The sequence below is a fragment of the Sturnira hondurensis genome, unplaced genomic scaffold (genome assembly GCF_014824575.4).
Source record: "Sturnira hondurensis isolate 20B ecotype Veracruz unplaced genomic scaffold, ASM1482457v3 Scaffold0014615, whole genome shotgun sequence".
Lineage (NCBI taxonomy): Eukaryota > Metazoa > Chordata > Mammalia > Chiroptera > Phyllostomidae > Sturnira > Sturnira hondurensis.
In genome coordinates this window covers 371,110-386,748 of record NW_028087246.1, presented here as the reverse complement: position 1 = coordinate 386,748, position 15,639 = coordinate 371,110, and the positions used below count along the sequence as shown (strand labels likewise).

The following is a 15,639-nucleotide window of genomic DNA, read 5'->3' as shown; positions in this document are numbered from 1 at the left end:
GGCCGGGCCACGTCCAGGGCAGTACCTTGGAATGAAGGCCCAGAGCATGGTTTTGCAGAGAAGCCGGCGGGGGGGGCGGGGGACGCTGCTGAACCCAGTGGTGCCAATACAGAGGGTCTGTCTCTCTCAGGAGAGACCCTCTTTCTGCACAGCCGAGGTTAACCGGGAACAACATGTGGCCACAAAGACTAGCTGAAACTTGTCCATTCTTAGAGGCAAGGCCACGCACAGAGCAAGACACAAAAGGCAGAAGTGGCCTCAAAGCTAAGTCCATTGTATGCAGTGGACAGGGGACTAAAACGGGTGACTTCCTCAAGACCACATAGCCCGGGGGAAGCAGGGCCAGGGGAACAGCCAGGCTTTCTAAGCCAAGACCAGTGCTCCCACCTCTGTTCCTAGTTGTCCCCCTCATCTGTGTCTGAACATCGTGGAAGGGCAAAGGGGTCCACGCGTCCAGGTTCTGAGATGCAGAGTTCTGTCTCAGAGCCTGCACCCTCAGAACCTGGGCATGAGCCGCCTTCCTTCCCTGGCATGCCTTCCCAGCCTCGCCAGAGTGGGCGGGGACATGCAGCTCTGATGTCAGCCCTGTTCTGAGGACTCGCCAGCCCAGCACATCTAAGGAGGCTGCGGTTCAGGCACAGCAAGGAGCCGCAGAGAGCTCGTGCTCAGAGGCCCCGTTCCGCATCGTGAGATCTCAGGGCTGGCACCAGACACCCCCCCATCCCCACCACATGAAGGAGGCAGGAAGGAAGGAATCCAGTATTTAAATGGGAGACTTTCATCACACCGCTCAAAGAGGTGAGAAAGCTGACTGTACTTTTGGCAAAGTGTTACTTTTTCAAATTCCATTTTTGTGCTGCTTTCAAGGGAGGGTTTCAAAGTCCTCGACGCCGAACATTCGGAAGTGCAAGGACACAGGAAAAAAGTCACCCCAGTCCCACTAACCAGAGACCCATTTTCATCTGGTCTTTTGTCCGCAAACTTTTCTTTCTTTCTTTTTTTCCTGAAACAGACCACGCAGCAAAGCCACTGCAGGACAATGATTTTTCTCCCACTTGACATGGAATTGTACACATTTCCTCTCCGTTATTTTCTTGCAAAAGAAAAGGTAACGTATCAAAGAGACATACCATGAATTATTTAACCATTCCTTGAGGATTAGGAGTTGAAGCTACTTTCTTTGTTTTATTATAAATACACTGAGATGAATATCTTTGTGAGCAAACCGGGGGCGCTCATCTGTGATTGTCTCTGTCCTGTGAATCCTCTAAAAGGAATGATTGAGTCGAAGACGAACATTTGAAATCTCCTGAAACGTGTCGTTTGCAAATGGGAAGTGCAACTCCTCACAAGTTCAGCTGTCCTGAAATGGCTTTTCTTCCTACTTTTTTCCCCCTTTCGTTCTTTTAGACACCCGCGCTCCCAGGAAATTGGCTGCACTTGTTCTTTCATTCATAAGTCATGGCCCCTGCTGTCTCCTCGGTGTGGTCTGTAATTCAAGTTTATCACACAGAACGTTCTAGAATCCTGGAGGTCAGAAAGGTCCTGAATATTCTTTAGTCTGATTTTGTCCATTTGGTGCAGGTGGGACACAGACCTGGGGAGGCAGGCGCCTTGGTCAAGGTCACACAGTCCTGGTCTGGATGGTGTTTGCCCCCTGCGGGCACCACCCCCGACCTCTGCCTCGGACCAGAGCTCAAGGGTCCCAGCAAACACAGATGGAACCCTTGTTCCGTCCCGCGGAACAGTCAACGGGGGTCCCGAGTCTACCTGAAACGGATGAATAGGGATGGGAGCAAGAGGCGCGTAGAAAGGCAGCAAGACAGGTTTCTGATCAAGCCGCAAATTTTATTTTGGGCAGGGCTGTTATTTATAGAGAGGAAGGGAAAAGGGGAGGTGGTCCCGATAGGTTGTCCTGTGCATGCTCACTGCATGCTCTTGGCGACGGTTGGTGGGTGGGCGCGTGATCAGCATCTTAATTGGTAGGTAGTACTCGTGATTAAGAGATGCCTACAAGGGTGGGGGCTACCTGGCTGGGCTGCAGCATCCTGTTTGGGGCTGCCTCAGCCAGGCCCTCCTGGTGCGATTTTCTTAATGGATTGCATTCACCGTCTTTAGGCCCCAACAAACCCTGACCACGGTCACCTCCTTCCCTTTACCTTCATACCTAAACGGTGACTGGCTGAGCTGTCAGGCCCTCCCTCTGAACAAGGGGCTTGGGTCCGAGGGTGTACAGCTGGCTGCTGGTGTCCAGACCAGGTGACTCCATGCACGCAGCACATCCCTTCTTTCCAGGTCTTTCAGCGGCCTCCCGAGTGCGGGTTTACGGCAGCGGGCCGCCTGGTTTTCAGGGAGAACGTAGTTCTAATGTGTAGCTACTCGTCCTTTTTCATTCTTTAATCCCACCAGAAAACATCGATCGAGCACTCGGTATGTGTTGAGCACTGGGCTGAGGGGATAAAACAAAAGTTTGAGACCCGACTGTGGACCAGGCGTTCTTCTCAGCCCTTTGCAGGTGTTCACTCGTTCAGTCCCCGCGACAGCCCCACAAGGCAGGTTACTAGTGTCCGCATTTTGCAGAGGAAGAAACCAAGGCAGAGAAAGACAAAGCTACTTGGCCATGATTTTACCAGGTAAACGCCTGAGCCAGGGGGCCGGGTTCCTGAGAGTGTCCTTGCCCACCTGTCTACAGAGTGGTTAGACTGGAGACAACTGTCACTGTGCAGGGTGGGCGGAAGTCCTCACGGGGAGTGGAAGCTCTGGGAGGGCGGGGGTGTTCGTTCCCTGGCACCTCCCTGGGGTCTGGGACAGCGTCTGGGCACAGGGGAGGCTCTCAGACAGTGCATGTGGAATGAATGAATGACACAGGCGAGGTGCTGGTGGGGGCGCGGGGGCCAGAGTGAGTGCGGGAGGAGAAGCAGGTCAGGAAAGGCGGGCGAGGCGAAGGGCTTGGCGTGACCTGCCAGGGAGCTTGCATCTCCTCCCGCCACAGAGGGAGGGAGCGGCAGACTCAGATTTGCATTTTAGAAAGAGCCCTGGTGCGAACAGGAGGACAGAGGGAGCGGTGTGAGCGGGATGCTTTGAGGCGCTGGCTCATGGAGGTCCCCTTGGAAAGTCTGGGGGAACCGACGATGCAAGGGCGGACCAGGGCCAGGGCCACGCAGTTGCACCACAGGGGGTGGTTCCGCAGAGTGCCACAGCTCCGTGCTCAACCCACCCGACGAGGGCGGGGAGGAAGATGCACCTGGGCTCTGGCTTGGGAGACTGGGTGGATCGGGGTCGGAATCCCGGTGGGCAGCGCGTGTGGGAGAGCAGGTTTTCCCGGGCAGATGCTGCGCACAGAGGAGGCGGGGCTTAAGTGTCCACTGCGTATTCACAGAGGCAGCAGGAAGCAAGGAGGGGCGCTCTGGAAGGCCAAGGCTAGAAATGCGGATGTGGGAGCCACAGGGGAAGAGCGCCCTGGGGGGGAGTGAGGGGAAGCTGGAAGGGAAGCCGAGAACAAAGTAGGGGAGATGCATAGGGCGGGTCAGGAGGACGCTGGGGCACAGGGGTGCAATCAGAAGAATGTCGGGGTGGGGGCAGGAGTGGGCAGGATGACTTTAGGAGAAGGAAATTGGGAGATGGAGATGAGAAGGTTTCAGTGGGGCGGGGGCAGGGTAGAGCCAGCTTCAGGGAGAGGCAACACTGTGCCCGTGAATGAGGTCAATGTACCCAAAGGTCATCGGTTATGGTGAAGGGACAGGACAATCCCCAGGCAAGAAGGAAGCCAGTGGGAGCCTGAGTCTCAGTCTTGGCCACCGTCTGGGACATCCAAGATTCCTGTTTGATTGACCTTGAGTGAGGCCTTTCAAATAGCCAAGGCAGGGGGGGTGGTTATTGTTTTGGTTGGTTGTTTTTAAGATGGAAAAATCTTAAGCTTGCTTATACGGTGAGGGGACAGGGCAGGAGGCACCCCAGGAGGGTCTGGGTGGCACTGGGCATGGTCCCAGAGGCAGAAGTAGGCGAATGGTGGGGCAGACACGGATGCGTTGGAAGGTGACTATTTTTATCACACGAGCGCCTTTTTGTGTGTGTTTCCCCGGATGAAAACAGTCCTCGAAGGGAAACGCTTTGCCAATCCGTTAGAGGCGAAACAAACAAACAAAAAAATGGCGGAAGCACTAAAAGGCATCAAAATCGACGAGTTCAAAAACTGCTCTGAGCAGTGGAAAAAATGTCTCAATAGGTGTAGTCCACCAAATGGAGAGAACTTTGAAGGTGACTGAAGTTTGAAGATGGAAGAATATTCAATTTTTTATAAATAAGTTCCATTCGGGGTGTTCCCCTCGTATGTGTCAAAGTATGAGGTCAAGCACACACGAGGAGAATCTCAGCTCAGCCACTAACATGCAGGTGAAGTGCTTACCTTCCCTGGTTCTCAGTGTCTCTGCCAGTAAAATGGAGGTTATCAGGCGGCTACCTTTTGAGATACCGACCGCCCGGGGCAATTCCTGCTGAGAGGTTCACAGCCCATCTCACATGGAGGAGCTGACAGACAGGTGTGAGCTGAGCTGCTGATAATGGCGCCCAGCAGGTGTTGAGTGGGCGCCACTATGCCCGGAACTGACTCCCTTCCAAATGATCGTGTGGAAGCCCCAACTCCAGCACGACTGTATTTGCAGGCAGGGTGTTTTCGAGGTAATTGAATGAACACACGAGGGTGGGGTCCTAATCCTGTAGGGTTGGTAGCCTGATAGAAGGGGAGATCTCTCTCTCTCTCTCTCTCTCTCTCTCTCTCTCTCTCTCTCGTTCCTCATACGGGTGCTGAGGACGGGCCCCTCCCATCCTGCAGAGCTGTGGGAAACCGGCAAAGCACCTGGCCGGTGCTGTACGGCCGTGGCCGCCGCCCCAGCTGACTGCGGTACCTGTTCTGCGGCGTGCGGGTGGAGGCTGCCGCCCCCGGTGAGACAATTGTCGATTCAGACAGGTGCATGCAAGATGATGCCGGCAGTGCTGGGAATTGCTCTGCACGAAGAGCGGCCTCGTCGGGCACACCAGGGTCCCAGAGGAGGTGGGTGTCAGCAGGAGTGGAGTTGGAAAACAACCATGCTTCTGGTAGCCTGCCAGCAGGGACCTTCGGGGGAGGGGTGGTGCAGCGGGGCGGGGCGGCAGGTGGAGGACAGCACAGAGGTGGCTTTCTGGTGGCTTCGAAAGCTGAGCAATGGGCATGGACGCAGTCAGGAAAACCCAGGGCTTCCTGGGACTTGGGGAGGCCACACAGAGATGACGCTGGGCAGAAGGTTCTGATGGGAATGTGCCAGGGACCAGCAGGCCAGGTCTGTCTCTGGCTCTGCACATCAGCCTGGAGCCCTGCTGCGTCTGGGGCACGGAGGAAGGGCAATAGAGTATGAAGTTGGGAAGGAGCTAGCACGTAATCACCGCGGAGAGTAAGGGGTTGCTGGCAGAAAGCACATTTAGGAAATGCAGCCCTAGGCCCTGCCCTAGGGAAGTTGTGTGATCCGGGCTTGAGAAGTGCTAGGGACTGGAACAGAGTGGGGAGGCGGCCCAGGGGCTGGGCAGGGGCTGCCCCAGCTCGGAACAGTGGCAGCCAGGTAGGCTGACTAGTGCTGGCTGATGATGGCTTGACTCAGGGCCAGACAGTTGCTGCCTCCGGAGTTTGGCTTCTCTGACCCTGGAAGCAGAGAACCAGGAGGGGGTGGTTGCTATGGCAACGTGGTTACCTTGGGGAGATTGCTGGTGTGTCTTGCTTTCTACCCCAGATGCAAAGCTACTGGGGCCTTCAAGGCCATTGGGCCAGTCCCTTCACATTTTTTTAAAAAATACGTTTATTGATGTGTGAGAGAGAGAAAGATTGATGTCTGAGCAGGGATCAAAGCCACAGCCCAGGTATGTGCCCTGACCGGAAGTCGAACCCCCAACCTTTCCGTGTACAGGCCGAAAGCCCAACCCCATAGACCGCACCTGCCAGGGCCCCCGGCATATTTCCATGTTCGGCCAGGAAGCAGCCAGGCAGCTTTCTGGGAAAGGAAATGTATGCATTCTTTTAAAACCCAAATCATACTGTGAATACCAGAGGACAACTTCGTTTCAAATGAACACTACAATGAAGGTCGAGAACCCTTTTCAAACATGTCACCAAGGCTCGATCCTTAAAATTTCTAGGATTTTCACTCACGTCACTTTCTTTTGCAAGTGGGATTTTCATTCACGTCACTTTCTGGGTGTGGGATGCTCCAGACCCGCCCGTCTGGGCGGATTCCTGCAGACGGTGGGTATGGCAATCGGTGCAACCACTTTAGAAGACAATACGGCATCATCAGCCAGAACGGAAAATGCGCACCGCCTTTTGCCTGGGTTGCTCTTCGGGGGGTTTACCTGGCAGGTGCCCTGACCTGGCCACACGTGTGCACTGTGGCATGGTTTGTAGGAGTGAACATAGGAAACCGTACCAGCGCCCATGTGCAGACTGGCTCTGTGAATTATTCCATGGCATGGGATGGCATGCTGGATTTAAAAGAAGTGCGGTCGACAGAAAACCTGCCAAGAAGTGTTCAGAAATAGTGTCAGGTGGAAAAAGCAAGGTGCATAACAGAAAAGAGGCTTTGCGAGAGTGTGTTTGCACACACAGAGTTCTGCAAGCATACTCAAGGTGCTGGCCTCGGGACGATGTTGCTGGGGTGTCTGGGTCAGCAGGAAACCTTGCTTTCCATTGTGCTTGTTACTTTTTAATTTAAAAAAAGATTTCACAAGCCCTGGCTGGTGTAGCTCAGTGGATGGAGTGCGGGCCTGCGAACTAGAGTATCTCGGTTCAATTCCCAATCAGGGCTCATGCCTGGGTTGCAGGCCAGTTCCCAGCAGGAGACACACGAGATGCAACCATACATTGATATTTCTCTCCCTCTCTCCTTCCCTTCCCCTCTAAAGATAAATAAATAAAATCTCAAAAAGAAAAGATTTCATCCTGGCTGGTGTGGCTCCGTGGATGGAGGCCTGTGAACCAAAAGGTCACCGGTTCAATTCTCTATCAGGGCACATGCCTGGGTTGTGGGCTGGTTCCCCATTTGGGGGCAAATAAGAGGCAATGAATCAATATTTCTCTTGCACATCAATGTTTCTCTCCCTCTCTTCCTCCCTCCCTCTCCTCTCTCTGAAAATAAATAAATAAAATCTTTAACCTAAAAAATAAAAATAATTTTTAAAAAAGATTAAAGAAAGAAGTCAGTTTCTTCCTTCGGAATCCTGAGGGGCATCTGTCCCTGGCAATGCCACCAGCCTTCTACAGAAAGGCACGCCGTCCTGAAGGATTTCATACACACCTTCCGGAACCAGAGTTACCATTTTATGTATTTAGTTTTATTATTATTAAAGTGGTGTGTAGTCATAAAGGAAACCTGGAAGAGTAGAAGGAAGGAAAAAAATTGCTCGTAGAATTGCCACCTAACTGAGCACTTTTCAAAATCAGTGACTTCCTGAGAAAGTTTTTCCATAGTTGGAATCAATATCTTCTATTGGTTTCCTGATTTTTTTTACTTACCATTGTATTGTTACAGATACTTTCCTATATCCTTAACAACCTTGGCAAAAGACCAAAGTTATTTTGGGGAATATGATTCTCCCTCAGCTGATTCTTCCCAAAGTCAAACTATTTCTTGTCGCTGTTCACCGATTGGATTTTCCAGCATCTTCGGTGAAAAGGCAGAGCAGCCTGCTGCTGGGACTTGGGTGTTCACAGACGTCCTCTAGCACAATTAGGACCTCTTAGGAAATTGCCTCCAGCCCTGTGGGCACTGTTGCTATGAGAACATGAGAGTTAGGGCTCTGCCCAACAGTCCACCTGAACTCGTGGGTGGGGCTACGGTTCAAGGCTCCCCCTGGTGGCGGGACTCACCAGGCTCAGAACCTGACCCAGTTAGGTTATTTTTAGTTGCAGATAAAGAGCACATTAGACAATACCCTTCCTCTTTCAAACCTGGGTTGATAAGCCATCATGGAAGCTGGTTGCAGACTGGAGCCCCCCAGGCTCTGCCCTCCAGGCACTGGACTTATCGGAAGGGCCACCCGGAGCCTGGCCTGGTCTGAGTACCTCCTTGGCACCAGGCACCTTCCACAGCTCCACAGAGATGCAACTGAGATTCGGCCGCTGGGCGTTTGTGGCAGAGCCGGGAGGCGGACCCGGGCCCCTCACCTGTGTCTGATTCCCGGGTCTGACTTACTTCTCCGAAGCAGAGTTATGGGAGCCGTGGGGGGACGGCAGGGCGGGGGGGGGGAGGGCAGGGCCTGTGGACAGAGACCTTGCCTGCCTGCTCCTCGGGGTGCTCAGGGTGGCTTCACAGAATTAGAACCAAATTTGCGTCTTCAGGGGCCCAGGAGAGGATCTGGCCAAGCCAACTCGAAGATGCCAGCAGCAGACCTGGCACCAAGACTCCTTGTGAGGAGAAGGCAGGCAGGGGGAGCTGCCACAGAAGCCCATTTCTTCGACCCCGAGGTTTTGCCTGCTCTTCCCAGAGCTTCTAGAGACGGCCATGTGCCTGTGACCTGGTGCCTGCCAGACCACCCTGCCGCTGCTCACTGTCCTGACTTCCTAGAAATTTTCCAAGTCCCCTCCAGCCCCCGGCACTGGCCAGGGCTGGCAGTACCGCTGGGTGAAGTGCTCCAGTCTGGACCTGGGCCTGTGCAAGCCATGGCCCTGTTTTCCTGTCAGCTGCTTTCCAACCTTATCCCTTACCAGTGGGGTTGACCAGCTGTCCCACGGAGCGCTGCCACTCAGGCCAACTGGATCTCTCTGGAGTCCCGTGGCTGGGTGTGACTTAAGAGCGTAGCCTGGGGAGTAGGTCACTCCTAAGCAGGGTGGTGTTTCTTTTGCACAATGGCACAAGCTTGGGTGACCAGAATGGTGCTGAGATGCTGATTTGGGCGGACTCTCATTCAGATACAAGATAAATTTAGGGCTCTGGGCCACTAAGGGCTCACGGCCACTTCTTGACCTTGAACTGTATGCGGGACCCGGGTCACCTCTCACTTAACGGTGTTCCACCCATAGCACCACCTCCATCCAGTAGCACTGAGGGCGGCAGGGGTCGTGGCAGGCGTTCTCTGCCCTCTGCACGCCTGCTGACAGCACTGCGGTGGGGGGGGTTGGGTCACTCCAGCCCCTCTGGAGGTTGCTGTCCAGGTGTCGGGTAGCAGCCTCTCCTCCAAAGGCTCTCGGGACTGTCCCTCTGCAAATGCTAGGGGCTCCTCCGGTCAGCTGACACGGAGCTCTCCAGGTGAATCTTACTCGTGCCTGGTGAGGACAGACATTGTTCAAGAATGGGACCGCTCCCTGTGTGCAAGGCCGGGCGTGGTCAGCAGTGGCAGAGACCCCCGTCCGGCAATGCAGTGACCATGGCCCCAAAATGCATGAGAAGCTGGTGAGAAGATGTGCTGTTCTGTGTTTCACCTGCAAACTTCAGAAGTTTTCATGTGACCAGAAAAGGAACCATCGTTAACATTTTCTTGAATGCTCTGGGCAAGACATGCATCCGTGTGTACCCACAGCCACGGAGGGAATTGCTGGAAGCTGGTATTCACGGCCGTCAGCAGCAATGGAGCACCCACCGACAGAGAAACATGCTAGGGACTGCGGAGCAGGAAGATGGATGTTTGGGAAGGAACGGGGCCACACTGCCACCCCTGCCTTGCGGGGCCACAGGCGGGGTCAGCCGGGGATGGGACATTTGCCAACAGAAAGCTGGACCTGAGTAGGACCTGGCATCACGAGGGCGTCGAGTGCCCTGAATAGACGTTGAACGCGCACATGCTGACCTCCTCTCGGTCCACTGTTCCGAGTCTTTTTTGATGCCCATTAATTTCATTGTTTCTACAGATAGGGGCCCTGCCGGAAACACTTCCCCGGGCCCACCCACCGTCAGAGCAGCCCTGCCTGGGTGTTGGGGTTTCCTGCACGTGGGGATCACCAGGCAGGGGGCCAACAAAGCTGACCATTCAGGTGGCTCAGGCAGTTGGGTTGGGACAGGGTGGTGATGGGACCGGCCTGACAAATCAGGGAAACGTGTGTCATGCATGTGTCGAGCATGAGTCGTGTGTGTGTCACAGGGAAATTACACCAGAGTCAAATGGCAAGGACAGGCTCACTGGCCACCCCAGACTGCTGGGGTGTAGGGCTCAGTGGGGACAGAGGTGTGAGTGAGGGAGAGGGGGAGCTGGAAGGCCGGGTGGGGGCGGTGGTTACAGGCCGAGCCTGGGCAAGGGGCTCTAGAGAGGCATTGGCCCAGGCACTAGGGGGCTGCAATTTTGAATGGAGCCTTCTGATGGACCCTGGACTGACCTGGGGGCAGGGCAGAAGTCGGTGCAGGTCAGCAGAGAGGGAAGGTCATGATGGCGGCATCAGGGTCGGGGAGAGCTGAGGTGACAGAGGAGAGGCCTCATCGGGGGCTCTGGGGAGTTGGCAGCCCCAGGGCCCAGCTGGCTGCAGGAAGGACTCTGTCCCCACACCCACTCTGGGCATGCCCAGAGGGCCCCTGATACAGGCTTGCTTGAGGATGGAGAGTTTAGTCCTTAGGTTCAGTGGGAGGAGAGGGGAAGCGGCGTGCAGGGAACGGGCTTTGGGGAGGTGGGAGTGAGGACAGGGGTGTGGGCTGAGTTCCCAGCAGGAACTTCACCTAGAGCCCAGAGGGGTTCTGAGGGGAGGGGTGGGCACGCTTGCTCTGGGCACAGAATCAGGGCGAGGTCAGGGCAAGAGCACGTGGCTCCCGTGCAATCACCTGCCACAGGTGCGGCTGGGGGTTGGAGGTGCTGGGGCCTCCCTGGCACACAGGCGCTCCTTTCGGGGCTGTTTTTCTCAAGGTGGGGGCCTGGCCCAGGGCCCAGAGGGGATTCTGTTGACGTGTCCTGGGGAGCAAGGTCTGGGTGTGGGATTGGGGGGCCGGCCCCCTTGTGCAAAAGGTCAGCACTTGCCCCTTCACACGGGTGGGTCTGACCCAAGGACTGAGGGCACCTGGTCTCAGGCCCAGTTTGGGAGGATGCCCAGTTTGGAGCCCTCAAATCCACTGGTCCTGGGTGGTGGCCCCGCAGAGGCAGCTTCTCTTCGAGCCGTGGGCGACGGCAGCCATGCCTGGCCACCCCGAGTCTGCTGAGGTGAACTCAGGAAGGAGCTTGCCCCCAGGGGACGTGTGGGTGTCCTGGGTGTTTTGGAAAGACCCATAGGTGAAAACCCAGCCTGTATTCATGTTGCCATGAAGGTCAAGTCACCCCAGGTCCTGAGGATGGGAGTAAAGGTGTCACAGAGCTGACACCTGGGCCCTTGAAGCTGTCACATAGGGACACCTCAGGTCCCCTGGGCCATATGGTGTCTAAATGACCCTGAGTCTCCAATACAGGGAGGAGGGCTGGACTGTACCCCTCCCCCTCGCTTTTGCTCAGCCCCGGGGACAGGCTCAGCCCCAGCTGAGAAAGCCCCGTGAGCCTCCGTTCCTGGGGTATGTTGCCAGGGAGAGGGACCGGAGCTGAAAAGCCTTGGGGAAGGGAAGAAGGCTGTGGATCTGTCCAGGGCGTGGCCATCCCACGTGGGCACGCACACGCCTGTCAGAAGCCTGCTATGAGCCTCCTGACCCCAAAGGAGCTGCCAATTCTCCCAGGACTTGCGCTGGCGCTGGCGTTTGACCCTCTGGGGATTGGGGCCCATCAGAAGACAGAGAAAGGGTGGGCGAGTGGGAGGCGGGGGCTGCGGGCCTCCGTGGGTGGGGTGGGAAGGTGGAGGACCGGGGCTCCTGCTTGGGCTCTGCAATGAGGAAGTTCTCTGCAGCTCTCGTTTCCTTTCCCTCGCGAAGCGCCTGAAACAGGAAGTCGTCGGTCAGCGAGCTGGTGGCAGCAGCCCGGGCAGCAGAGAGGGGACAGGCGGTGGGTGGCAGCGTCTCAGGGGCTCAGCTCCCCCTCGGTGGCCTGTCGATCCTGGCGGTGGCCGCCGGCGCCGCCCACGCCCGCCATGCTCCCCTGCTGGAACCACGGCAACATCACCCGCTCCAAGGCGGAGGAGCTGCTCTCCAGGACCGGCAAGGACGGGAGCTTCCTCGTGCGCGCCAGCGAGTCCATCTCCCGGGCCTACGCGCTCTGCGTGCTGTGAGTACAGTGCCCGCCTGGCCAGCGCCCTCCGCGCCAGCCTGGCCTCCACTTCCCTGGGCCCAGAGGTACAGAGGTGCCGCTCAGAGTGGGGACACCAGCTCGGGGCTGAGCCAGGGGCCCAGCACTGAGATGGGGGTTGGGGGGTCTCTAAGTCCAGGCATGGAGCGGCCAGACTTACACACCGTCCAGGTGTGGTGGGGGCCCAGCGGAGGCCCGTGGTGGACGGGCTGGCCTGGGAATTCAGGTTCCGCAGCACTGGAACCCCCAGAGCCACCCTGAGGCCTGGTCACATACTGCAGCTGCCCCATGAGCCGTGGTGCAAGGAGTTCTCGGGGTCCCAAGGGCCAGGAGAAGGGGTATGGGCTCTTTGGGACAGGCGGAAGCTCAGGGCCCCGCCGTGGTGGGTGTGTCGGAGAGCAGCCCCCTCAGCTCCGCCGTTAGTCAGGGATACCTAGGGTGGAAGCCCTCACAGAGAACAGATGCGGCATGGGGGACCCTCCCATACCCAGGCTCCGGGCCCCAGAGGAAGCCCATACTGGGGGAGCCATGAATGTGGGGTGGGTTCACTCGAGAACGGACTTTCAGTTCACCCAGAAGTAGCATTTGGGGCCCTGAGCACAGAGGAAGTCCCCATCCGGGGCAGCAAGAGCCTCTTTTCTCCTTGTCCCCACACTCCGCTGTGTCCCCACCCTTTGGGCCCCTCTGCCTTGGTGAACTGCCCCCCACACACACACACTCCCTGGCTCTGGACATTGCTGAATATGCTAGCTGTCCTCACAGCTGAGGAACCAGCCACTTGCCGGAGGTTCCTCTTTAAAACACCCTTCCAGACCCAAGTCTACGGAGGCCCTCGCCCCCGCAGTCCTGTGGTCCAGCCCTCCAGCTGGGGCCTTGGGAGGTTCCGGGGGCTTGGTGGGTGAAGGGTGTGTCCACCACATGCACAACCCAGTAATGACCGTGAGCTTGCAGAAGGTCCTTCTGAGCTGCCAGAAGCAACGGTGGGTTGATGAGCATGGGCGCGTTTTGAGCACCAAGTCTAAGCCCTGGTGCGTCATCCTGTTGCACCCTCGCAGCGATCTGGAGTGCGGGGCCTATTCTCACCCCACTTTGCAGATAAGAAAACTGAGGCTCAGGCAGGTTAAACAAGTGACCACAGCCGAAGCCAAGGTCGTCTGCGCCCAGAGGTTGCCCCAGATCGTTAGACTCCTGCCCCTGTGAAGTGGGTGTGGGATAGGCTCCAGGTGACGGTGAGAGAGGCCAGAGTGCTTTCAGGGCCGGCTGGGAGTATTTAAAAAATCAGCAGGCTCACAGCTGGCCCCACGCCTGCGCTCTGACTTGAAGCGGCTGCAACTCCCCAGCCCGGCTTTCTGCACCCCTACTCTCACATACCGGGGAAGGGACACAGGCCCCGGCCTCCCCGTGGACACTGACTCCGTGGGGACCCTCCAACGGGGCCTTGGAACTGGTAAGGAGGCTCCCCAGGGCCCATGTGGATTCCCCCTGCCCCGGCAGGACCCAGGCCTGGGGCTGATTCCTTGAGTGTCGGTAGATGTGGGCGTCCTGCAGAAAAAGGGCCCCGGCCCCCTGTATGCCGGGTTGCTCTTTGCCCAGGCACGGGGCTGGTGCTCAGGCTGCAGGTGGGGAACAGGTTTTCTCTGACGCCAAACGGGGTGTCATGGCCATCCAGGGACGCTGAGTTACTTAGACCCATGGCAGATGTCTGGGGCCCTCTTAGGGAGAGGGCCCATGGTGCCCATGCCCCCAAATGTCTACCACCCCTTAGCCCAGGCCTGGACTTCTCACCAGCCTCCCATCTCCAAGGCCGCAAACACCAGGGCTGAAGTCCTCACTCCGGGCCCGGGGCTCCCCTTTCGCCTCCGTCTGGGAGGGATGCCACCCTTCCTGTGGGGGTGGGAGGCAGCAGAGGCTGAGGGATACCCTGGACCATCACACCCACCCCAAACCCGGGAGACCTCATTTGGCTGCTACCCCTCATTTTGCCAATTAAAGAGATTTAAAAACTAATGAAATGAATGACAACTAATTGCCACCTCCCAACAGCTGATTTCATGAAACAAAGCATCTTTTAACACCAAAGAGACACAAAAAAAACCCAAAACCACACTCTTAAAAAAAAAAAAGCCAGTCCTTTGAATCAAATCGATTTAACAAGCCACCATCCCTGGTTCTCTCTGTTCCCGCAGACTAGTGCAGACCTGGCCCGGCACTGGCCTGGGGTTGGTGCAGGGACCCTCCATGGGGCAGGCATGAGGTCAGGGCCTCCGAGTAACCCAGCTCTGAAGGGAGCCAGGGCTGCTAGAAGGAGCCACAAAGCCTCAGCCTCCTGCTCTAGAAGCAGCCGCATGGAGGAGGCCTGACAGCCCGGGCGCCCATGCCTCATCCTGCCTGGGCCCTGGGGCCAGAGCTTCTGCCCTGTCCCCTNAATGAATGACAACTAATTGCCACCTCCCAACAGCTGATTTCATGAAACAAAGCATCTTTTAACACCAAAGAGACACAAAAAAAACCCAAAACCACACTCTTAAAAAAAAAAAAAAAGCCAGTCCTTTGAATCAAATCGATTTAACAAGCCACCATCCCTGGTTCTCTCTGTTCCCGCAGACTAGTGCAGACCTGGCCTGGCACTGGCCTGGGGTTGGTGCAGGGCCCCTCCATGGGGCAGGCATGAGGTCAGGGCCTCTGAGTAACCCAGTTCTGAAGGGAGCCAGGGCTGCTAGAAGGAGCCACAAAGCCTCAGCCTCCTGCTCTAGAAGCAGCCACATGGAGGAGGCCTGACAGCCCGGGCGCCCATGCCTCATCCTGCCTGGGCCCTGGGGCCAGAGCTTCTGCCCTGTCCCCTCTGGCGAGGGGACAGCAGGGGTCGACATATTGGCCTAGGCAGCATGTGGGTAGCTCCAGGAACTGAATATAGCTTCCTCCTCAGTGACCTTCGTGCTCAGAGAAGAGGACAGGATTTGACTATTGAAATGGACTGGGCCTGGGGCGGGGGGGTGGACGGCGGGGGGGAGTAGGGGACACACCGAAGGACAAGGCTGCAACTCAGTGCCACCCACTCAGCTGGACAGTCATAGTTACCCCAGCCTGCCCAACACGCCTCCGGAGAGGCTGGCCTGCCACTGGCCACCAGCCACCTGCCACCCGGAAGGAAAGCCCACCTCTCTCCTTAGCGACTCAGAAAGCCCTGCTTTTGGGCCGGGGGTGGGGGGGGGTGTCATCTGGAGGCCTGTCTCCGGGTACAGGGAGCGGGAGGGGGAAGGCCCCAGGAAGCTGGCCACCTGGTTTGGGTCCCGCTCCGAGTCCACAGCAGGCGAGTCAAGGAAACAAGGGACGGCGGGCTCCCCCAGGGGAGGACCGTGTCCACGCCAGGGCCCCTCAGAGCCACCAGCAGAGCTGGCCCTGCTTAGGGAGTGTGCAGGGCACTTGGGGGCGGATCAACAAAGAGATGAGCCTTTGGGAGTGGGGCTTCGTGGACACAAGGGACATGAGCTGGAGGGGACA

At 57.0% G+C, this 15,639-nt stretch overlaps 1 protein-coding gene across 2 annotated transcripts in view; it reads left to right on the top strand.

The window, feature by feature from the left end:
* Positions 1 to 11,828: 11,828 nt before the first annotated feature.
* Positions 11,829 to 15,639, top strand: part of INPP5D (inositol polyphosphate-5-phosphatase D) — a 106,014-nt gene continuing 102,203 nt past the window's right edge. Inside the window, exon 1 of one of the 2 annotated variants that reach the window (XM_037063492.1) lies at positions 11,829 to 12,117. In XM_037063492.1, coding sequence (XP_036919387.1) covers positions 11,984 to 12,117 — 134 coding nt within the window. In that variant the 5' untranslated portion in view covers positions 11,829 to 11,983. The remainder of the gene's footprint in view (positions 12,118 to 15,639) is intronic. The other variant, XM_037063490.1, reaches the window with a different exon arrangement.